Here is a 24,650-nt window from a genome sequence, read left to right on the forward strand (position 1 = left end):
CCTACCAGACTGAGCTGGGTAAGGAGACATAACGTCAGTTACTTCCTACCAGACTGAGCTGGGTAAGGAGAGATAACGTCAGTTACTTCCTACCAGACTGAGCTGGGTAAGGAGAGATAACGTCAGTAACTTCCTACCAGACTGAGCTGGGTAAGGAGAGATAACGTCAGTTACTTCCTACCAGACTGAGCTGGGTAAGGAGAGATAACGTCAGTTACTTCCTACCAGACTGAGCTGGGTAAGGAGAGATAACGTCAGTTACTTCCTACCAGACTGAGCTGGGTAAGGAGAGATAACGTCAGTTACTTCCTACCAGACTGAGCTGGGTAAGGAGAGATAACGTCAGTTACTTCCTAACTTCCTACCAGACTGAGCTGGGTAAGGAGAGATAACGTCAGTTACTTCCTACCAGACTGAGCTGGGTAAGGAGAGATAACGTCAGTTACTTCCTAACTTCCTACCAGACTGAGCTGGGTAAGGAGAGATAACGTCAGTAACTTCCTACCAGACTGAGCTGGGTAAGGAGAGATAACGTCAGTAACTTCCTACCAGACTGAGCTGGGTAAGGAGAGATAACGTCAGTTACTTCCTACCAGACTGAGCTGGGTAAGGAGACATAACGTCAGTTACTTCCTACCAGACTGAGCTGGGTAAGGAGAGATAACGTCAGTTACTTCCTACCAGACTGAGCTGGGTAAGGAGAGATAACGTCAGTTACTTCCTACCAGACTGAGCTGGGTAAGGAGAGATAAGGTCAGTTACTTCCTTCCAGACTGAGCTGGGTAAGGAGAGATAACGTCAGTTACTTCCTACCAGACTGAGCTGGGTAAGGAGAGATAACGTCAGTTACTTCCTACCAGACTGAGCTGGGTAAGGAGAGATAACGTCAGTTACTTCCTAACAGACTGAGCTGGGTAAGGAGAGATAACGTCAGTTACTTCCTACCAGACTGAGCTGGGTAAGGAGAGATAACGCCAGTTACTTCCTACCAGACTGAGCTGGGTAAGGAGAGATAACGTCAGTTACTTCCTACCAGACTGAGCTGGGTAAGGAGAGATAACGTCAGTTACTTCCTACCAGACTGAGCTGGGTAAGGAGAGATAACGTCAGTAACTTCCTACCAGACTGAGCTGGGTAAGGAGAGATAACGTCAGTTACTTCCTACCAGACTGAGCTGGGTAAGGAGACATAACGTCAGTTACTTCCTACCAGACTGAGCTGGGTAAGGAGAGATAACGTCAGTTCCTTCCTAACTTCCTACCAGACTGAGCTGGGTAAGGAGAGATAACGTCAGTTACTTCCTACCAGACTGAGCTGGGTAAGGAGACATAACGTCAGTTACTTCCTACCAGACTGAGCTGGGTAAGGAGAGATAACGTCAGTTCCTTCCTAACTTCCTACCAGACTGAGCTGGGTAAGGAGAGATAACGTCAGTTACTTCCTACCAGACTGAGCTGGGTAAGGAGAGATCGGTTTCCATTGATTCCTACAACTCTGACATTGAGAGTCACTTGGAACTCTCAAAGGAGAGTTAACTAGTTCTCTCAGGACGATTCTGACTCCTCCTCCTGAGCAGTAAACGTTCAGAGCAGTTTGACTCGTGCAGGCGTAAATTTCCCTCCGTGTGGGAAACGTTTCTGCAGAAATCCTGGTGGGAAAAGCAGAACTTGAGAAGCTTTGAGCAGCAGTTGATTCTGATCCGTCTCTGAACCCGGACCAACTTTCATCCCGTCGTCAGACGGACCGATGACACCTGAGACGACGGGACCGAATCCTCCATCATTCCAGAACATCTCAGGTTCAGGTTCCTGTACGGGAACAGGGAGTTTTTAGAGGTTTTTGAGGAGGAAAGGTGAGGTGAACTTTCCAAGTCCTGCATTCCTGCATTAGCCAATCAGAACTTCACATTCTGCGTTATGTCCCTTTTTGGGAGAAAACTGCCAATCAAACTTGAGTAGAGGTCAATGTTTGTAGCTAGTGCTTCCTGTTGAGTCTTTGTGCTGGAGGAATGTCCATCGTATAAAAGTATTTACAAGACCTGATAGAGCCTTATGTTCCTGGCAGAGCTCTCCGCTCTCAGAGTGCAGGTTTACTCGTAGTTCCTAGAGTTTTTTTTTTATCATTCTCATTTTACTATTTGTACTTGTCTTTGTTTCTGTTTTTCTTTTTCTTATTGCATTTTTACCTTTTCTGTTTTTAACACCTTACCTGCCGATATTTGACTACAGATGGAAACTAGCCTTGTGCTACAATCTGGCACATTTACATATGTATATATGTTCATCAATGTGCATTGTCCTGAGAAATAAGTAAAGTGTAAAGTAAAGTATAGTTTAACGTCAGGACCAGTTACTTCTTTGACCTTCCTGTGATGAAGTGATAAAAAAAAAAACAGAATTATACTCGATGAAAAAATCGGTCAACTCTTTGGCGTGATGCCGCTAATCTTTCAAACTTGCTGCCGGTAAATTTACAGCATTTGTTTTCACCATAAAGAGGACGTGGAACTATTACTCATTTACTGGATCCCAGAAATTATTGGATGCTTGGTTGGGTGTTTTTGTAATAAAATCAGTGTCTGTTAGGAGAATTAAGCAGGAATTGGCTGATGAGATGCTGACTCAGCATGGGTCATTTAACGACTCAGCAACTCCTCATCACTAGAACCTGATCCTCACGGTGAAGCACCAAACATGAGACTGTACAGTTGTTTTTGTTCTTCACTGAGGTTTTATCTCAGTGGTCGTTTTTACATCGTCACAATCTATGGAGTCAACGACTAGAGTCCAGATCTGGACCTGCAGTTCCTCTAATGTCCTCTAAGTCCTTTTTTATTTTATTTAACCTTTGTTTAACCTTTAGGCTCCAGACATATTAGTTTTTTGTGTTTTTGGTCCAATATGGATCTAAAACATTTTGGGTAGCTGATCCCTGGGCCAAGCGGATACAAGCTACAGTGGTGGGTGAGATGTTTTACAGCCAGAAACAAATCTGTAGGCACAAAGAGTGTGAAACAACCGCAGACACTGATGCTTCATGTACAACACATCACCATAATCCAGCAGAGGCAGGAATGTTGATGTTACCAGATACTTCCTAGCAGGAATGTTGATGTTACCAGATACTTCCTAGCAGGAATGTTGATGTTACCAGAAACTTCCTAGCAGGAATGTTGATGTTACCAGATACTTCCTAGCAGGAATGTTGATGTTACCAGAAACTTCCTAGCAGGAATGTTGATGTTACCAGAAACTTCCTAGCAGGAATGTTGTTACCAGAAACTTCCTAGCAGGAATGTTGTTTCCAGAAACTTCCTAGCAGGAATGTTGAAGTTACCAGAAACTTCCTAGCAGGAATGTTGATGTTTCCAGAAACTTCCTAGCAGGAATGTTGATGTTACCAGAAACTTCCTAGCAGGAATGTTGGTGTTACCAGAAACTTCCTAGCAGGAATGTTGGTGTTACCAGAAACTTCCTAGCAGGAATGTTGTTACCAGATACTTCCTAGCAGGAATGTTGTTACCAGATACTTCCTAGCAGGAATGTTGTTTCCAGAAACTTCCTAGCAGGAATGTTGATGTTTCCATAAACTTCCTAGCAGGAATGTTGGTGTTACCAGAAACTTCCTAGCAGGAATGTTGATGTTACCAGAAACTTCCTAGCAGGAATGTTGGTGTTACCAGAAACTTCCTAGCAGGAATGTTGGTGTTACCAGAAACTTCCTAGCAGGAATGTTGGTGTTACCAGAAACTTCCTAGCAGGAATGTTGATGTTACCAGAAACTTCCTAGCAGGAATGTTGATGTTTCCAGAAACTTCCTAGCAGGAATGTTGATGTTACCAGAAACTTCCTAGCAGGAATGTTGATGTTACCAGAAACTTCCTAGCAGGAATGTTGATGTTACCAGAAACTTCCTAGCAGGAATGTTGATGTTACCAGATACTTCCTAGCAGGAATGTTGGTGTTACCAGAAAATTCCTAGCAGGAATGTTGATGTTTCTAGAAACTTCCTAGCAGGAATGTTGATGTTACCAGAAACTTCCTAGCAGGAATGTTGGTGTTACCAGATACTTCCTAGCAGGAATGTTGGTGTTACCAGAAAATTCCTAGCAGGAATGTTGATGTTTCTAGAAACTTCCTAGCAGGAATGTTGATGTTACCAGAAACTTCCTAGCAGGAATGTTGGTGTTACCAGAAACTTCCTAGCAGGAATGTTGATGTTACCAGAAACTTCCTAGCATGAATGTTGATGTTTCTAGAAACTTCCTAGCAGGAATGTTGATGTTACCAGAAACTTCCTAGCAGGAATGTTAATGTTAATAGAAACTTCCTAGCAGGAATGTTGAAGTTACCAGATACTTCCTAGCAGGAATGTTGATGTTACCAGAAACTTCCTAGCAGGAATGTTGATGTTACCAGAAACTTCCTAGCAGGAATGTTGATGTTACCAGAAACTTCCTAGTAGGAATGTTGATGTTACCAGAACCTTCCTAGCAGGAATGTTCTTTCCAGAAACTTCCTAGCAGGAATGTTGATGTTACCAGAAACTTCCTAGCAGGAATGTTGATGTTACCAGAAACTTCCTAGCAGGAATGTTGATGTTACCAGATACTTCCTAGCAGGAATGTTGATGTTACCAGAAACTTCCTAGCAGGAATGTTAAAGTTACCAGATACTTCCTAGCAGGAATGTTGTTACCAGATACTTCCTAGCAGGAATGTTGATGTTACCAGATACTTCCTAGCAGGAATGTTGATGTTACCAGAAACTTCCTAGCAGGAATGTTAAAGTTACCAGATACTTCCTAGCAGGAATGTTGTTACCAGATACTTCCTAGCAGGAATGTTGATGTTACCAGATACTTCCTAGCAGGAATGTTGATGTTACCAGAAACTTCCTAGCAGGAATGTTAAAGTTACCAGATACTTCCTAGCAGGAATGTTGTTACCAGATACTTCCTAGCAGGAATGTTGATGTTACCAGATACTTCCTAGCAGGAATGTTGATGTTACCAGAAACTTCCTAGCAGGAATGTTGATGTTACCAGATACTTCCTAGCAGGAATGTTGATGTTACCAGAAACTTCCTAGCAGGAATGTTGATGTTACCAGAAACTTCCTAGCAGGAATGTTGATGTTTCCAGAAACTTCCTAGCAGGAATGTTGATGTTACCAGAAACTTCCTAGCATGAATGTTGATGTTACCAGAAACTTCCTAGCAGGAATGTTGATGTTACCAGAAACTTCCTAGCAGGAATGTTGATGTTACCAGAAACTTCCTAGCAGGAATGTTGATGTTACCAGATACTTCCTAGCAGGAATGTTGATGTTACCAGAAACTTCCTAGCAGGAATGTTAAAGTTACCAGATACTTCCTAGCAGGAATGTTGTTACCAGATACTTCCTAGCAGGAATGTTGATGTTACCAGATACTTCCTAGCAGGAATGTTGATGTTACCAGAAACTTCCTAGCAGGAATGTTAAAGTTACCAGATACTTCCTAGCAGGAATGTTGTTACCAGATACTTCCTAGCAGGAATGTTGATGTTACCAGATACTTCCTAGCAGGAATGTTGATGTTACCAGAAACTTCCTAGCAGGAATGTTAAAGTTACCAGATACTTCCTAGCAGGAATGTTGTTACCAGATACTTCCTAGCAGGAATGTTGATGTTACCAGATACTTCCTAGCAGGAATGTTGATGTTACCAGAAACTTCCTAGCAGGAATGTTGATGTTACCAGATACTTCCTAGCAGGAATGTTGATGTTACCAGAAACTTCCTAGCAGGAATGTTGATGTTACCAGAAACTTCCTAGCAGGAATGTTGATGTTTCCAGAAACTTCCTAGCAGGAATGTTGATGTTACCAGAAACTTCCTAGCATGAATGTTGATGTTACCAGAAACTTCCTAGCAGGAATGTTGATGTTACCAGAAACTTCCTAGCAGGAATGTTGATGTTACCAGAAACTTCCTAGCAGGAATGTTGATGTTTCCAGAAACTTCCTAGCAGGAATGTTGATGTTACCAGAAACTTCCTAGCAGGAATGTTGATGTTACCAGAAACTTCCTAGCAGGAATGTTGGTGTTACCAGAAACTTCCTAGCAGGAATGTTGAGTTACCAGAAACTTCCTAGCAGGAATGTTGAGTTACCAGAAACTTCCTAGCAGGAATGTTGATGTTACCAGATACTTCCTAGCAGGAATGTTGATGTTACCAGAAACTTCCTAGCAGGAATGTTTATGTTACCAGAAACTTCCTAGCAGGAATGTTGTTGTTACCAGAAACTTCCTAGCAGGAATGTTGGTGTTACCAGAAACTTCCTAGCAGGAATGTTGAAGTTACCAGAAACTTCCTAGCAGGAATGTTGAAGTTACCAGAAACTTCCTAGCAGGAATGTTGAAGTTACCAGATACTTCCTAGCAGGAATGTTGAAGTTACCAGAAACTTCCTAGCAGGAATATTGTTACCAGAAACTTCCTAGCAGGAATGTGGATGTTACCAGAAACTTCCTAGCAGGAATGTTTACGTTACCAGAAACTTCCTAGCAGGAATGTTGATGTTACCAGAAACTTCCTAGCAGGAATGTTGATGTTACCAGAAACTTCCTAGCAGGAATGTTGATGTTACCAGAAACTTCCTAGCAGGAATGTTGACGTTACCAGATACTTCCTAGCAGGAATGTTGACGTTACCAGAAACTTCCTAGCAGGAATGCTGATGTTTCCAGAAACTTCCTAGCAGGAATGATGTTACCAGAAACTTCCTAGCAGGAATGTTGAAGTTACCAGAAACTTCCTAGCAGGAATGTTGATGTTACCAGATACTTCCTAGCAGGAATGTTGATGTTACCAGAAACTTCCTAGCAGGAATGTTGAAGTTACCAGAAACTTCCTAGCAGGAATGTTGATGGTGCAGAAACTTCCTAGCAGGAATGTTGATGTTTCCAGAAACTTCCTAGCAGGAATGTTGATGTTACCAGAAACTTCCTAGCAGGAATGTTGATGTTACCAGAAACTTCCTAGCAGGAATGTTGACGTTACCAGAAACTTCCTAGCAGGAATGTTGAGTTACCAGAAACTTCCTAGCAGGAATGTTGACGTTACCAGAAACTTCCTAGCAGGAATGTTGATGTTTCCAGAAACTTCCTAGCAGGAATGTTGACGTTACCAGAAACTTCCTAGCAGGAATGTTGTTAGCAGATACTTCCTAGCAGGAATGTTGATGTTACCAGAAACTTCCTAGCAGGAATGTTGAGTTACCAGAAACTTCCTAGCAGGAATGTTGATGTTTCCAGAAACTGCCTAGCAGGAATGTTGAAGTTACCAGAAACTTCCTAGCAGGAATGTTGACGTTACCAGAAACTTCCTAGCAGGAATGTTGACGTTACCAGAAACTTCCTAGCAGGAATGTTGACGTTACCAGATACTTCCTAGCAGGAATGTTGACGTTACCAGAAACTTCCTAGCAGGAATGTTGACGTTACCAGAAACTTCCTAGCAGGAATGTTGATGTTACCAGAAACTTCCTAGCAGGAATGTTGGTGTTACCAGAAACTTCCTAGCAGGAATGTTGATGTTACCAGAAACTTCCTAGCAGGAATGTTGATGTTACCAGAAACTTCCTAGCAGGAATGTTGATGTTACCAGAAACTTCCTAGCAGGAATGTTGGTGTTACCAGAAACTTCCTAGCAGGAATGTTGGTGTTACCAGAAACTTCCTAGCAGGAATGTTGATGTTACCAGAAACTTCCTAGCAGGAATGTTGGTGTTACCAGAAACTTCCTAGCAGGAATGTTGATGTTAGCTGATACTTCCTAGCGCTGAGGGAGAAGCAGCTTTGTTTCCAAACAAGAAGCCTAAGAAAGCCCAAGTACTTATAGCTTTGTGTCCGTCTGTAGACGCTAGAGTTCATCTCCGTCTTCATTTCTATCACTTTTATCCGGTGGTTTCCTGGTTTGGTGGTTTGGTGGTTTGGTCGTTTCCTGGTTTGGTGGTTTGGTGTTTTGGTGGTTTGGTGGTTTTGGTTCTTTTCAGCCACATGAGACAGACTTGTGGCTTCAGGACTTATTGGAAGAGGCTTCTCTGTTTTCCGCAGAGGAAAAGCTGTTGCTCTATTTGACTTTGGAAAACCTTTAAAACCTGCAGAGTTTTCTAAAACTGTTGCAGAGCGACGGTGTCGGTGTGATGGACGCCGCTAATCCAAGAGCAACAAAACCTGCCGTGTTTGTTTTAGTGAAAACAGCTCAAGGACTTTTTTCTGGCTCTAAAAACTAACAGCCCGTCCTGGTTTGTGATAAATGTTCCTACGAGCTCTGCCAGATGTTGAGGACTTCATCCCTGAGATAATCACTGCACGTTTATGGGTCACGGACTGGAAACGCAGGTGCAGGTTTGAAGCCGTTTCCATGCGATCGTAAATAAAACAGCTAGCGCTGGATCGTAAATAAAACAGCTAGCGGTGGAGCGGCTCCAGCTCCGAGCAGCAGACGAGCTGCAGCTGCTGCTTCACGGCCGTTCTTCACTTAAATAACCCTCCGGAGACGGGGAATAAACCCGGAGAGACGGCTAATAACCCGCCGAGAAGCTTTTATGGAGCAGAGATGTTCCACATAATCCTGCTGTCATCACAGGGTTTCTGAGCTCACCTGGAATCAGAAATACGCCGACGAAGCTGCCGCCAAACCCCAGCTGCTGCTGCTGCTTGATACCCGGACGAATGGTGGAATCCGCCTCATCGGTGTTGACACAAACTGGTCTTTTTAGCATCGTCATGATGGCCTACGATGCTAACTAGCCTTACCGTACGTTCTTCCTGACTGGATCTAGGGAGGGGGGGGGGGGGGTACCAGTAACCAGGTTAGCTCGGATAGATGGACCGGTTTGGAAGGCGGTGAAGAAGTGGTTGCATTTAGCATTGTCCACGTGCAATGGGCTACTTTATTTCAGATGTGGTGATGGGGGATTGGAAAGACTAGTACCATCAGTACAGTTGCCTAGAACACACCGGATGTCCAAATCTACGGATTATTGGACACAAACTCTTAGGGCCAATCCCAATACACCCCCTACTTTCTACCGCTAGCCCTAAAAATCAAGCCACACATTTTTAGGGCCCTTGTAATCTTTTCCCAGGGCCCTGTCCCAATACTCTCACTACCACTCGTTTTCATCCCTACCCATATCAGGAAGCTGAGAGCCAAAAGCTGTTTTAATTTCAGCTGTAGCGCTGTTAATATGGCACTTTATTAAGTTTTAATATTTTTTCAGGCCTAAAAGTAACTTTATTAAGTTTTAATATTTTTTCAGGCCTAAAAGTAACCGTTAAGATCCCCAACCTGGGCTCAGTTTATCCAAATAACGCCTGTTAAGAAATTTGATCCAAAAGTTTCGAGATGAGAATGGCCTGCCGGCTCGGGATCTGATTTACGGTTCCGCGTTAGGGTACGCGTTCCGCGTAGGGTACGGCGTAGGTTATGTAACCTACGTCGTAGGCTCTGCGTTGGTGTTACGCGGAACCATAAATCAGCCTTTATTCTGGCGAGGTTTGAAAAGACTTCCCAACAACGGGCAAACGAGTGATTATGTACATTCACTGAGTGAATATTATGAAAGTAAAATATATATTTCTCGCTAGAAATGTAATCAAAACGCATTTTTATGCAGAAACTAACTCAAAATATTGATTTTATTCACTAAAAAATAAGAAATGTCCGCCATGTATTTTTTTTTTTATTCAGTCCGCAAGCATTCTGCGAAATTTTTCTGGCCCTAGATCAACTAGTCAGCATCTGAAATCCCTCGCTGTGAAGGGCTAGATTGATGCCCCCTAGCCCTCGTTTAAGCCACTACCACTAGGTGAAAAGAGGAAGCGAGGGAAACGGATCTCTGGACGGTGTAAGAAGCCAGCCAGTCTACCCAGGACTGGTGGCATGTGGAAAATCTGGCCTGGTCGGCCCTGCCCGTCCAGGGTGTCGGTGCCGAGCAGTTTCAAGACAACAAGATCAGCAATTCATGGCTTGCTTATCCAATGGCCGTTGGTTTCAGGCAGAAACACTGGCTTGCGGGTCTGGTGCTGACGGCTGGGTGTAACCCTAACCCCACCAGGGAGTTTCTGGCTCGGGGATGGACAAGTCAGGAGCAGCATGTAGGCGCTGCCAGCCCTGCCCTGAAAACTGTGGGGCAGTGGGATGATTACATCGAGCTAGCTAGCACCCGTGGAGGTACGGTGGTACTGGCCGGCCCCCGTCAACTGGATGGCCGGTGGGGGAGCGTGGGCGTCTTTCCAGGGCCGGCTCTGCTGGTCCTGCTTCCTGGCTTCGGCCTCCGCTCCCCCTCCTTCCCCCCCTACACGATTCATACGCACATAGGAGAAGGGGCGGGGGGTCCGGGTCGTGGGGGGGCATTGTCCTGCGTGGCCGGCACTCCCCGCCCCATGGTTTTAATAACACTGTAGACACTGCACATTCAAGATTTAATATACATTTAACAAGGATACTTAGTTAAAAAAATCAACTGCAAATTCCAGTCAGAACGAAACAAGCTAGCCCTAGCTGGTATCAGGAGTTAAGCTAAGCTAGTAAGTCGTTGAGCGGAGTGGTCTAGTGTTTGAACCCTGGCACTGGCGGCACTTTTTGCATCCTTGGGAAAGATGCTTTTACTCTCGGTGGTTACCATGGTTACCACCTGTTACCATGGTTACCACCTGTTCGTTTGCGCTACAGAAACCGGAGATAAACACCGGCTCTACAGACCTCAAGGCTCGAAAAGGACGTACTTAACTCATGCAGCAGGTTTAGCTTGATGTTGTAGTTTACAGCGTTTTTATTCTGCAGTCTGTGGGGTAACTGATGCTCGCGCTGAGCTGAGTAACTCATGCAGCAGGTTTAGCTTGTTGTTGTTGGATTTACGGCATCTGTGGGCTAACTGCTAGCGCTGGCTGGTATCAGCAGTAACTCATGCAGAAGTTTCAGTTGGATTTACTGCGTTTTTAGCCTCCGTGTGGGTTAACGTCTGATTTACGGTGTTTTTAGCCTCTGTGTGGGGTAACGTCTGATTTACAGCCGTGTTTATCTCATTCTCTCTGATCATCCGAGTGTTTTCAGAGGCGTCTTCTTAATTCCTCTTTAATCTGTTATTTCCTGAGGGATTCTGTTCTTCGTTAAAGGGATTAAATGTGAAGTCAGAGCCAGAAAGTCGTGGAATCAGAGAAGAGAAGAGAAGAGAGACTAGAGGAGCAGTTTGGATGGAAATGTTTTCATGTGGAAAGTCCTGGAGTTTCAGCAGAAACTGCTCAGCGCTAACAGCTAACATGTGTGGGTCTGGTTAGTGTCCGGGGGGTTCTGGGGGGGGGGTTTGGAGGTTCTGAGCCGGGCTGGGCTGTGGGGGGTTCTGGGGGTTCTGGGGGCCGGTTGGGGGGGCCATGACAAAACCCCCGTGTTTCCATAACAAGGTCCAGATTCCTCACGTGTTTCAGCCTCATGTTGCTCAGACAATTTCTTGTTCTGCTGAAATACAGCTGGATTAACCCGACGTCCACCAGCTTGCAGACTTACAGACCAAGAGTTTAGCATAGCAAGTTACAGCCCATCAGAACCTCGACCAACTGGGCTGAAGAACCAACACCCAACCGAACCTTCTACAGTCCTGGTTCGTGATGGTTCAGCATCACAATCTGGGATACGGAGCATCTATGAATAAAACTGTATCTCCTTCACTCTGAGTGGATAATACCTGAAGTGACTAAAGCCTGATTTAAGGTTCTGCATTAAACCAACGCCGTTGCCGCGATGCCGTTGCCGCGATGCCGTTGCCGCGACCCTGTTGCCGCGACGCTGTTGCCGTGATGCCGTAGTGAACCTTCTAACTTCTCCATCTCTCCATTTCTCCGCGCTGCAAAACCCCCCAGAGTGCTAGTTGATACTTTGTTTAGCTTCCGGTTTTCCGGTCACAGTGAATCGAAGAGATAAGGACAACTATTGTGCAAAAAAACAAAACAACCCAAAAACAAAAAATCCCACACACACGAAGAAAAGAGGCTGAAAGTTCACGACTGCTTCAACAACCCGAACCGGAAGTGCGTTGCTACCAAGCGAACCAATCACAGCCCTCTCGTCTGTGTTGGGTCGTAGTTACATTTTTTGGGAGGTGCTAGCAGGCTACGGCATAGCTACGGAGAGCCTAGCCTAGCGGGACCTACGGTGTAGTTTTAACGCAGAACCATAACTCAACCTTAACCCCAACCCCCCTGTGAGGACTCAGATCCACCAGACGGTCCTCAGATACGCCCTGGTTCAAACAGTAAGACCTGGACCTGAGACTGGACCTGGTCCAGGTACAAGAGACAGAATAAATCAATATTCTGATCACAGATCAAGTCATTAAAGAACAGATCCAGATGGGAAAAGATCTCTGAATGAAAGTTAAGCTCTTGTCTCCAGCAGGACCAGCAGTCCTGGTCCAGCAGGTGCTGAGATGTTTCAGGATGGGTTTCCAGATCTGTTCACATTCCCTTGCTACTGACTGAGACCAGGAACCTCAGAAACCGGTTCCTCAGGAACCAGTTCCTCCTTCCTGCTCCTTGAAGTCCAACCTGAACCAGAACAAACCTGAACCAGAACAAACGTTGACCTCGGCCCGTATCTCTTTCCAGACGCAGAACCAAAGTACCTGGTGGCGGTTCAGCCCATCCCGGTCAACGACGTCAAGAAGCACTGCACAGGTACGTTAGCATCGTCCGCCGATCTTTACCCCCACAGGAAGTCTCAGTGTCTCTGGTTCCCCCCAGGTTAGAACAGGAAGTTACCCCCCAACAGGAAGTTACCCCCCCTTCCACTCAGGAAGTCTGAGGCCACGTTTCCACGTATCCCGGTATTTCCAAAAACAGATATCTCCCCCTCTACGTTTATAAAAACCCCATCATTTCCAGGAACCTGCATAAATATCTGTTAAGGTGCTATGAGCAGCCAAACCTACAGGGGGCAGTGTAACGAGAAGATAAAGTCATGCTAGCCAATCAGAATCCTGGAAAAAAACATCAACAAATGATACGAGTAACTTCCAGTTACTTCCAAGATGAACCAGAGTCTTTGGTTTGGAGTGACAGAGAAGTGGAGTTACTTTTAAGTGTGACGTTAGAAAATATGGAATTTGTGAAAAAATTCAAATGGAATTTGTGGAAAAATAACGTGGAATTTGTGGAAAAATAACGTGGAATTTGTGGAAAAATAACGTGGAATTTGTGGAAAAATAACGTGAAATTTGTGGAAAAATAAAACGGAATTTGTGGAAAAATGAAACAGAATTTGTCGAAAAATAAAATGGAATTTGTGGAAAAATAAAACAGAATTTGTCGAAAAATAAAATGGAATTTGTGGAAAAATAAAACAGAATTTGTAGAAAAATAAAACGGAATTTGTGGAAAAATAAAACAGAATTTGTCGAAAAATAAAATGGAATTTGTGGAAAAATAAAACGGAATTTGTAGAAAAATAAAACGGAATTTGTGGAAAAATAAAACAGAATTTGTTGAAAAATAAAATGGAATTTGTCGAAAAATAAAACGGAATATGTGGAAAAATAAAACGGAATTTGTGGAAAAATGAAACAGAATTTGTCGAAAAATAAAATGGAATTTGTGGAAAAATAAAACAGAATTTGTCGAAAAATAAAATGGAATTTGTGGAAAAATAAAACAGAATTTGTAGAAAAATAAAACGGAATTTGTGGAAAAATAAAACAGAATTTGTTGAAAAATAAAATGGAATTTGTCGAAAAATAAAACGGAATATGTGGAAAAATAAAACGGAATTTGTGGAAAAATAAAACGGAATTTGTGGAAAAATAAAACGGAATTTGTGGAAAAATAACGTGAAATTTGTGGAAAAATAAAACGGAATTTGTGGAAAAATGAAACAGAATTTGTCGAAAAATAAAATGGAATTTGTGGAAAAATAAAACAGAATTTGTAGAAAAATAAAACGGAATTTGTGGAAAAATAAAACAGAATTTGTTGAAAAATAAAATGGAATTTGTCGAAAAATAAAACGGAATATGTGGAAAAATAAAACGGAATTTGTGGAAAAATAAAACGGAATTTGTGGAAAAATAAAACGGAATTTGTGGAAAAATAACGTGAAATTTGTGGAAAAATAAAACGGAATTTGTGGAAAAATGAAACAGAATTTGTCGAAAAATAAAATGGAATTTGTGGAAAAATAAAACAGAATTTGTCGAAAAATAAAATGGAATTTGTGGAAAAATAAAACGGAATTTGTAGAAAAATAAAACGGAATTTGTGGAAAAATAAAACAGAATTTGTTGAAAAATAAAATGGAATTTGTCGAAAAATAAAACGGAATATGTGGAAAAATAAAACGGAATTTGTGGAAAAATAAAACGGAATTTGTGGAAAAATAACGTGAAATTTGTGGAAAAATAAAACGGAATTTGTGGAAAAATGAAACAGAATTTGTCGAAAAATAAAATGGAATTTGTGGAAAAATAAAACAGAATTTGTCGAAAAATAAAATGGAATTTGTGGAAAAATAAAACAGAATTTGTAGAAAAATAAAACGGAATTTGTGGAAAAATAAAACAGAATTTGTTGAAAAATAAAATGGAATTTGTCGAAAAATAAAACGGAATATGTGGAAAAATAAAACGGAATTTGTGGAAAAATAAAACGGAATTTGTGGAAAAATAAAACGGAATTTGTGGAAAAATAACGTGAAATTTGTGGAAAAATAAAACGGAATTTGTGGAAAAATGAAACAGAATTTGTCGAAAAATAAAATGGAATTTGTGGAAAAATAAAACGGAATATGTGGAAAAATAACGTGAAATTTGTGGAAAAATAAAACGGAATTTGTGGAAAAATGAAACAGAATTTGTCGAAAAATAAAATGGAATTTGTGGAAAAATAAAACAGAATTTGTCGAAAAATAAAATGGAATTTGTGGAAAAATAAAACAGAATTTGTAGAAAAATAAAATGGAATTTGTCGAAAAATAAAACGGAATTTGTGGAAAAATAAAACGGAATTTGTGGAAAAATAAAACGGAATTTGTGGAAAAATAAAACGGAATTTGGGGAAAAACAGGTAAAATACAAGAAAATATTGACGGTTACAAACTAATTGTAACCACAGGTGTCACTCATGACGCTGGTGACGTTTCTGTCTCATAATGTGACGTTCTGAAGAATAAATGTCCGTTTCTCTCCGTTTACAAGCAAACGTGAAGACGGATGTTTTAAAAATCTACACTTTGGCCGGAGTTTTCAGAAATGATGGTTTTTGGAGACTTTGAGCTTCGTTTTCGTGTAAACGAACGAACAAAACGCAGGAAAACACCAGCGTTTTTGATACGTGGAAACGGGGCCTCAGTGTCTATGGTCCCCCCCCAGGTGAAAACAGGAAGTTACCCCCCACCAACAGGAAGTCTGATTCTCTCTGGTGTCTCCACTTCCCCCCAGGTTAGAACAGGAAGTAAAACAGGAAGTGTGATTCTCTGTGGTGTCTCCACTTCCCCCCCAGGGAAGGTGAACCTGGAGAAGCCGCTCCACCTGGTGATCGGTTCCGTCGGGCCGTCGGCCGTTCTGCTGTCCTGGGGAAACAGCCTGAAGACGCCGTACGAGGGAAACGTGATGAACGAGTGTCTGGAGGACGGGTACGTGACCTCACTTCCTGTTAGGAGAGTCTGGAGGACGGGTACGTTACCTCACTTCCTGTTCAGTTACCTCACTTCCTGTTCAGTTACCTCACTTCCTGTTCAGTTACCTCACTTCCTGTTAGGAGAGTCTGGAGGACGGGTACTTTACCTCACCTGTTATTTTCGGGTTTTTTGGGGTTTATTGTCGGGTTTTTTCGGGTTTTTTGGGGTTTATTGTCGGGTTTTTTCAGGTTTATTTTCGGGTGTGTTTCGGGTTTTTTCGGGTTTATTGTCGGGTTTTTTCAGGTTTATTTTCGGGTGTGTTTCGGGTTTTTTCGGGTTTATTGTCGGGTTTTTTCGGGTTTATTTTCGGGTGTGTTTCAGGTTTTTTGGGGTTTATTGTCGGGTTTTTTCGGGTGTGTTTCGGGTTTTTTTCGGGTTTTTTCTGGTTTATTTTCGGGTGTGTTTCGGGTTTATTTTCGGGTTTGTTTCGGGTTTATTTTCGGGGTTTTTTGGGTTTATTTTCGGGTTTTTTCGGGTTTATTGTCGGGTTTTTTGGGGTTTATTTTCGGGTTTTTGACGGGTACGTGACCTCACTTCCTGTTCAGTTACCTCACTTCCTGTTAGGAGAGTCTGAAGGACGGGTATGTTACCTCACTTCCTGTTAGGAGAGTCTGGAGGACGGGTACGTTACCTCACTTCCTGTTCAGTTACCTCACTTCCTGTTAGGAGTGTCTGGAGGACGGGTACGTTACCTCACTTCCTGTTCAGTTACCTCACTTCCTGTTCAGTTACCTCACTTCCTGTTAGGAGTGTCTGGAGGACGGGTACGTTACCTCACTTCCTGTTCAGTTACCTCACTTCCTGTTCAGTTACCTCACTTCCTGTTCAGTTACCTCACTTCCTGTTCAGTTACCTCACTTCCTGTTAGGAGTGTCTGGAGGACGGGTACGTGACCTCACTTCCTGTTAGGAGTGTCTGGAGGACGGGTACGTGACCTCACTTCCTGTTAGGAGTGTCTGGAGGACGGGTACGTGACCTCACTTCCTGTTAGGAGTGACTGGAGGACGGTACTTTACCGGGACAGATGTTGGGGTAGATGCTAAGTTCAACGTTGTGTTGTGGTTTGACCTCATTTTTAAAAACTTTATTGATTGATTAACATGTTTTTCCTGTTTAATTAGTCTTGTTTCTCTTAAAATGACACCTGGACATCCTGGAACTGGAACTGAGACAGTTTTTAACCAGGTTTTAACCTTTATCTTCTGAAAACTCGTCTGTTTCTCGTGCTGATGTCTTGGATTTCTCTTCCTTAAAGACCAAACCAGGAAATCAGTCGTTCCGAGGACGTTTTTCTTCTTCCGGCTCTCGACGAAGGCGGACGCTTTTTCTGCTCCTCTCCCTTATCTATCTGCTACTGCTTTGTCCTGTCTCGTCTTCAGAGTCTCTTCTTTTCACTCCTCCCAAACTCTACAATCATGGAATTGATTAACTGGTCTCTCAGCACAACCAGAAGTCAGGGGGTAAGGGAGCCCTCCTGCCCCGATGGGATGTTTTTTTCTGGATACACAATGGATTCCTGGAAACATTGGAAACCGTTGTGTTTGGTGATTCTGTCTGTCGAGGACGTTGAAGATGCTTCATAATTGGATTTATGATAGCAGGATTTCTCTTGATCGGAGGAGGGGGATTCCTGGTGTACCGACAAACGCGTAAGTCGTTGACAGCTGTTTTGGCTCTTTCAGAGCTGCCGGACGTGGCTGAAGGATCAAGCAAGGTGATCAACACTCAGACTTTAACGCTGGGGGAGCAAAGCCGTAAGCTGGATGTGATTCTTGAACAGAATCTCAGGCTGGCGGCGTCTTTGAGCTCATTGGCAAGATGGAGAAGACCTTGGAGAAGTTGGAAGCTCGGCTTGGCGGGAATTGATCACAAATTCGTCTGATTGGAGTCGCCATTGATGAACTAGAGACTAAAGGCAGATGGAAAATTACTGAGTCTGTCTGTTTTTAATATAATTGTTGATTCTATAATCTGGCCTTGACAGGGCGGTTTTGGCCGATCTCTCTGGTCACAATCTCCCTGGTGGAATGTAAACAGGGGACTCTGCCCCCACTAACCCTCCCCTCTCAGGAACATCTGTGGACCTGTTTCAGAACTGACCGAGCCGTCTGATAACATCAAGGACATTGGCTGAGGAGCAGATCTGGAAGAAGGTTCACGGACTCATCGCTTCACAGACAGACACTTACTGATAAACACACACAATTCCCTCAATTCAACGCCTTCCTCAGCTCCTCCCTCTTATCAGCCCCAACAGTCTCCGGGTTTCGAGCGCCAGACGGCGATCACTTGGATGTGCCGGGACCCCCACCCCCCCCCCAACTCCCCCAAACCCACAAGCAAGTCTCGTGATGATGTCTGTTGCTCTGTGTGCTGCTGAGGTGTTTTTTTTGCACCTTGACACTGTGTATTACACTCAGTGTGAAGATGTTTCCCCCCCTTATCCCAGTTTTACCCTTTGGAAAACAGAAGCACAAAACCATTGTGTCGCCGCTGGTGTATCCAAAGTCAAAAACAGTTTTCTAAGCTGACTTAATAAACCTGATTCTGATTCTGAAGGTTTAGCTGCTGCTGCTAAAACCGAACCCCAGGTGTCGCAGGTGCTTCATAAAAGCCTCGTAAACCTACGTAGCGGTTATTTAAGGACGTTAGCGCCCCGCTAGCTCCCCCCGGTTATTTAGGGACGTTACATCTCCGTCCGTCGCAGCTCGGAGGGTTCAGGTCTGTTGGTTTGCAGTGTTTGACGTCATCTCTTTCACGTTCCAGGTTCTACACCATCCGCTACCGGGAGAGGAACAGGAAGTGGATCTACCAGACGTGCCCGACCAGCGACACCGTCATCGACAACCTGAAGCCCAACACGCCGTACGAGTTCGGAGTCCGATCCAACAAGGACGAGCGGAGCAGCAGCTGGAGCAAATCGGTGGTGCACAGCACCAACATGGACAGTAAGACGTTCCACAGCACCAACATGGACAGTAAGACGTCCCACAACACCAACATGATGGACAGAAAGACGTTCCACAGCACCAACATGGACAGTAAGACGTTCCACAACACCAACATGGACAGTAAGACGTTCCACAACACCAACATGGACAGTAAGACGTTCCACAACACCAACATGGACAGTAAGACGTTCCACAACAACAACATGGACAGTAAGACGTTCCACAACACCAACATGGACAGTAAGACGTTCCACAACACCAACATGGACAGTAAGACGTTCCACAACACCAACATGGACAGTAAGACGTTCCACAACACCAACATGGACAGTAAGACGTTCCACAACACCAACATGGACAGTAAGACGTTCCACAACACCAACATGGACAGTAAGACGGTCCACAACACCAACATGATGGACAGTAAGACGTTCCACAACACCAGCATGGACAGTAAGACGTTCCACAACACCAACATGATGGACAGTAAGACGTTCCACAACACCAACATGGACAGTAAGACGTTCCACAACACCAACATGGACAGTAAGACGTTCCACAGCACCAACATGGACAGTAAGAAGTTCCACAACACCAACATGGACAGTAAGACGTTCCACAACACCAACATGGACAGTAAGACGTTCCACAACACCAACATGGACAGTAAGACGTTCCACAACACCAACATGGACAGTAAGACGTTCCACAACACCAACATGGACAGTAAGACGTTCCACAACACCAACATGGACAGTAAGACGTTCCACAACACCAACATGGACAGTAAGACGTTCCACAACACCAACATGGACAGTAAGACGTTCCACAACACCAACATGGACAGTAAGACGTTCCACAACACCAACATGGACAGTAAGACGTTCCACAACACCAACATGGACAGTAAGACGTTCCACAACACCAACATGGACAGTAAGACGTTCCACAACACCAACATGGACAGTAAGACGTTCCACAACACCAACATGGACAGTAAGACGTTCCACAACACCAACACGGACAGTAAGACGTTCCACAACACCAACATGGACAGTAAGACGTTCCACAACACCAACACGGACAGTAAGACGTTCCACAACACCAACATGGACAGTAAGACGTTCCACAACACCAACATGGACAGTAGGACGTTCCACAACACCAACATGGACAGTAAGACGTTCCACAACACCAACACGGACAGTAAGACGTTCCACAACACCAACACGGACAGTAAGACGTTCCACAACACCAACACGGACAGTAAGACGTTCCACAACACCAACACGGACAGTAAGACGTTCCACAACACCAACACGGACAGTAAGACGTTCCACAACACCAACACGGACAGTAAGACGTTCCACAACACCAACATGGACAGTAAGACGTTCCACAACACCAACATGGACAGTAAGACGTTCCACAACACCAACATGGACAGTAAGACGTTCCACAACACCAACATGATGGACAGTAAGACGTTCCACAACACCAACATGATGGACAGTAAGACGTTCCACAACACCAACATGATGGACAGTAAGACGTTCCACAACACCAACATGATGGACAGTAAGACGTTCCACAACACCAACATGGACAGTAAGACGTTCCACAACACCAACATGGACAGTAAGATGTTCCACAACACCAACATGGACAGTAAGACGTTCCACAACACCAAAATGGACAGTAAGACGTTCCACAACACCAACATGGACAGTAAGACGTTCCACAACACCAACATGGACAGTAAGACGTTCCACAACACCAACATGGACAGTAAGACGTTCCACAACACCAACATGGACAGTAAGACGTTCCACAACACCAACATGGACAGTAAGACGTTCCACAACACCAACACGGACAGTAAGACGTTCCACAACACCAACATGGACAGTAAGACGTTCCACAACACCAACATGGACAGTAAGACGTTCCACAACACCAACATGGACAGTAAGACGTTCCACAACACCAACATGGACAGTAAGACGTTCCACAACACCAACACGGACAGTAAGACGTTCCACAACACCAACATGATGGACAGTAAGACGTTCCACAACACCAACACGGACAGTAAGACGTTCCACAACACCAACACGGACAGTAAGACGTTCCACAACACCAACACGGACAGTAAGACGTTCCACAACACCAACACGGACAGTAAGACGTTCCACAACACCAACATGGACAGTAAGACGTTCCACAACACCAACATGGACAGTAAGACGTTCCACAACACCAACATGGACAGTAAGACGTTCCACAACACCAACATGGACAGTAAGACGTTCCACAACACCAACATGATGGACAGTAAGACGTTCCACAACACCAACATGATGGACAGTAAGACGTTCCACAACACCAACATGATGGACAGTAAGACGTTCCACAACACCAACATGATGGACAGTAAGACGTTCCACAACACCAACATGGACAGTAAGACGTTCCACAACACCAACACGGACAGTAAGATGTTCCACAACACCAACATGGACAGTAAGACGTTCCACAACACCAAAATGGACAGTAAGACGTTCCACAACACCAACATGGACAGTAAGACGTTCCACAACACCAACATGGACAGTAAGACGTTCCACAACACCAACATGGACAGTAAGACGTTCCACAACACCAACATGATGGACAGTAAGACGTTCCACAACACCAACATGGACAGTAAGACGTTCCACAACACCAACATGGACAGTAAGACATTCCACAACACCAACATGGACAGTAAGACGTTCCACTTCCTGTGTCATAACCCGCAGGATCGAAAAAAATCGATTTTCTACCAATTATGTTCAAGTATTTAAAACCAAGTCCGATGACTCCACCATGACTCTCTATATCAAACCATTCAAAAGTTATAACAGAAAGTAGGAAATAAAAATATCGACCAATCAGATGAAGGGGGGGGGGGGGGGGGGCGCTTTTTGGCGTCTAGCGTCGCCACGGTAACACTTTAGAAAGAGAAAAGTAATGCGTGGTGTCGCGGGATGGAGACGCACATTTTGATGTATAACACACCTGGGTGCACGTTACGGTTCGGGCTGAATTAACTGATGAAGGAATGGCATAAATTGCGTGAAAATTACACGATTCATTGAAAATGGCCGACTTCCTGTTGGGTTTGGGCCATGGCTCCAAGAGACTTTTCTTTAAGTTGTGACATGATACAGGTGTGTAGCGATTTTCGTGCATGTACATCAAACCGTATTGTGGGGCTTGAGGAACAAAGTTTTCTAGGGGGCGCTGTTGAGCCGTTAGGCCACGCCCATTAATGCAAACCATGAAATATCACATTTATCACCAGGCCTGGCTTGGTGCAAAATTTGGTGACGTTTGGGGCACGTTTAGGGTGAAAAAAGACCCTCATTTCATCAAAGAAAGAAAGAAAGAAAGAAAGAAAGAAAGAAAGAAAGAAAGAAAGAAAGAAAGAAAGAAAGAAAGAAAGAAAGAAAGAAAGAAAGAAAGAAAGAAAGAAAGAAAGAAAGAAAGAAAGAAAGAAAGAAAGAAAGAAAGAAAGAAAGAAAGAAAGAAAGAAAGAGATTCCTACAGATACATTATTACAAGTCCAGAGTCACTCAAGCTAATACAAGCTAAACTACGCCACCCAAAGTCAGTTATCAAGCTAACAATGAGACACAGGAGCGTAACAATAGCAGTGTTGTGAGTTGGGATATAAAACAGTTGATTGTGATTGTTTTGATGCTGTTAGCCATTAGCAAAGCCAACAAACTCCTGCTGAAACTGAACTTTAGTTGTTTGTTTTTCTCCCGTCTGATTTCTGTCTCTCTGGATTTCACAGATAAAAACGTTGACAAGACGCACAAGCTGCACAATCCTCTGAACAAGCCGCTGGTACGTACGTTTACGACTCACGATCTTATTGTTCTACTATATTATCTTATCTTATTGTTCTTACTGATCTTATTCTTATTTTGTTTATAAAGAAGATATATTCCGTTGGTAAATCGAACTGCTTATATTTACAACTAATGCCAACCCAACCTGATCTCACAAAAATCTGTGAAATGCCCACGACCTCTCACCACTATTTTCCGTGGTATATACACGGAAAATGGTATAATTCCGTGTGAGCACCACGGATATAGTACTATGCAAAGTCAATGGGATCCGTGGTCGTGATATATACACGGATTATGACATTATTATTATTTATATATTATTCTTTATTATAGTGGCTAAATTATGAGTTTTTGTGGCGCAAGGTACTGTTTGTTACTGTCAGTTTGTAAAAGCATGTTTTTAACGCTGTTTTAGCAGTGTTTTATTGAGGTTTTAATGGGAGCACCACGTATATAGTACTATGCGAAGTCACCAGAGCTGCTGAGCTTTAAGTGGTTGGTTGGATTATTTTCACAGAGATCCACCAGTTTTTATGTTTTATTGGATTTTATCTAACATTATCTTTTATTGTATTCCAGAAACCTGCTGCGTTCTTCCCTCCTCGACCAGGTAGGATTTATTTCTTTATTTTTCTTTATCTCAGTGAGAACTGAGACTAACGAGGAAGGTGAAGCCGCTGGTTTTAGATACTTTATTGTTATTTATGACTGAGTTTGGTAACTGTTTGGTGGTTTACGGTCATTAAAGAGTTTTCATGTCTGATCTAAACCCTAAAAACACCAATCCTGACCAGTTTTCCTCCTGAAACGTGTTCCTGATCTAAACCCTAAAAACACCAATCCTGACCAGTTTTCCTCCTGAAACTTGTTCCTTGTGTTTCCAGCGCTGCACAACAACTCCAGGCCCCGGTTCCCCTCGCTGAACAAAAACACAGGATTCTCCGGGTCATCGCCGCGCACTTCCTTCGGTGAATATCTATCAATATCTATCAATATCTTCCTTTCTTTATCCCACTTAGAGCTGCAGGGATGTTTCTAGTCCAGGGGTCGGCAACCCAAAATGTTTTAGATCCATATTGGACCAAAAACACAAAAACTAATATTTCTGGAGCCGCAAAAAATGAAAAGTCTTGTATCAGAATTAGAATGAAGAAACACATGCTGCATGTTTCTATGTTAGTTAGAACTGGGGGAAGATTTATTTTTTCATTATGCACTTCGAAAAAAAAAGTTGAAATTTCGAGAAAAAAGTAGAAATGTCGAGAAAAAAGTCGAAATGTCGACGAAATAGGCAAAATTTAGTGAAAAATGTCGAGATTAATGTTGAAGTACAATCTTGAGACAAAAGTCGAAATGTCGAGAAAAAAAAGTCGAAATGTTGAAAAAAAAGTCGAAATGTCAAGATTAATGTTGAAGTACAATCTCGACGAAAAAGTCGAAATGGTGAGAAAAAAGTCAGAATTTCGAGAAAAAGTCTAAATGTCGAGATTGAAATGGAAAGGAAAAAGGAAGAAAAAAAGAAAAAAAAGAAAAAAAGGAAAAAAAGGAAAAAAAGGAAGAAAAAAAAAGAAAAAGGAGAAAAAAAAAGAAAAAGGAAAAAAAAGGTCAAACATTTTCTAAAAAGCTCCAGGAGCCACTAGGGCGGCGCTAAAGAGCCGCGGGTTGCCGAGCCCTTTTTTAGGGCTTCAGAATCTTCTTAACAGGTTCAACTGATGGAATCGTCCTCCAAATTAAAACTTTCATTCCTTACCTTCAGTATCGAGCGGCAGATAAAGATGGGATTATATGGAAAGTATAAATAAAAGATAATTCAGTGATTCTGACCGTCCAGTCTCCTTATCCTCTCGTTCCTCAGCCGTGTCCAGAATATGAGCTTATTTTCAAATCCATGGACGTTTCTGTGGACAGATGTGGCCAGATGTGGACAGCAGATGTTTTTATACGTTAATGTTCCGTCAGGAGTTGGAATGAGGGACGCTGATAAAACGGTCGGGATTCTGGACTGATTTCTGACACCAGTCTGGATCAATGACAGATCTGGGATTCTGACCAGGATCATAAATCACAGTGTCGTCTGCAAATAAACG

The 24,650-nt window shown here is 43.2% G+C and overlaps 1 protein-coding gene across 1 annotated transcript in view; it reads left to right on the forward strand.

Moving 5' to 3' along the window:
* Positions 1-24,650, forward strand: part of abi3bpb (ABI family, member 3 (NESH) binding protein b) — a 74,014-nt gene that overhangs the window by 9,621 nt on the left and 39,743 nt on the right. The window contains exons 3-8 of the mRNA XM_061715805.1: positions 12,650-12,718; positions 15,533-15,665; positions 18,477-18,658; positions 22,503-22,555; positions 23,143-23,173; positions 23,448-23,531. Of these exons, the coding sequence (XP_061571789.1) occupies positions 12,650-12,718; positions 15,533-15,665; positions 18,477-18,658; positions 22,503-22,555; positions 23,143-23,173; positions 23,448-23,531 (552 nt within the window). The remainder of the gene's footprint in view (positions 1-12,649; positions 12,719-15,532; positions 15,666-18,476; positions 18,659-22,502; positions 22,556-23,142; positions 23,174-23,447; positions 23,532-24,650) is intronic.

The sequence above is a fragment of the Cololabis saira genome, chromosome 24, assembly GCF_033807715.1.
Source record: "Cololabis saira isolate AMF1-May2022 chromosome 24, fColSai1.1, whole genome shotgun sequence".
Taxonomy (NCBI): Eukaryota; Metazoa; Chordata; class Actinopteri; order Beloniformes; family Belonidae; genus Cololabis; species Cololabis saira.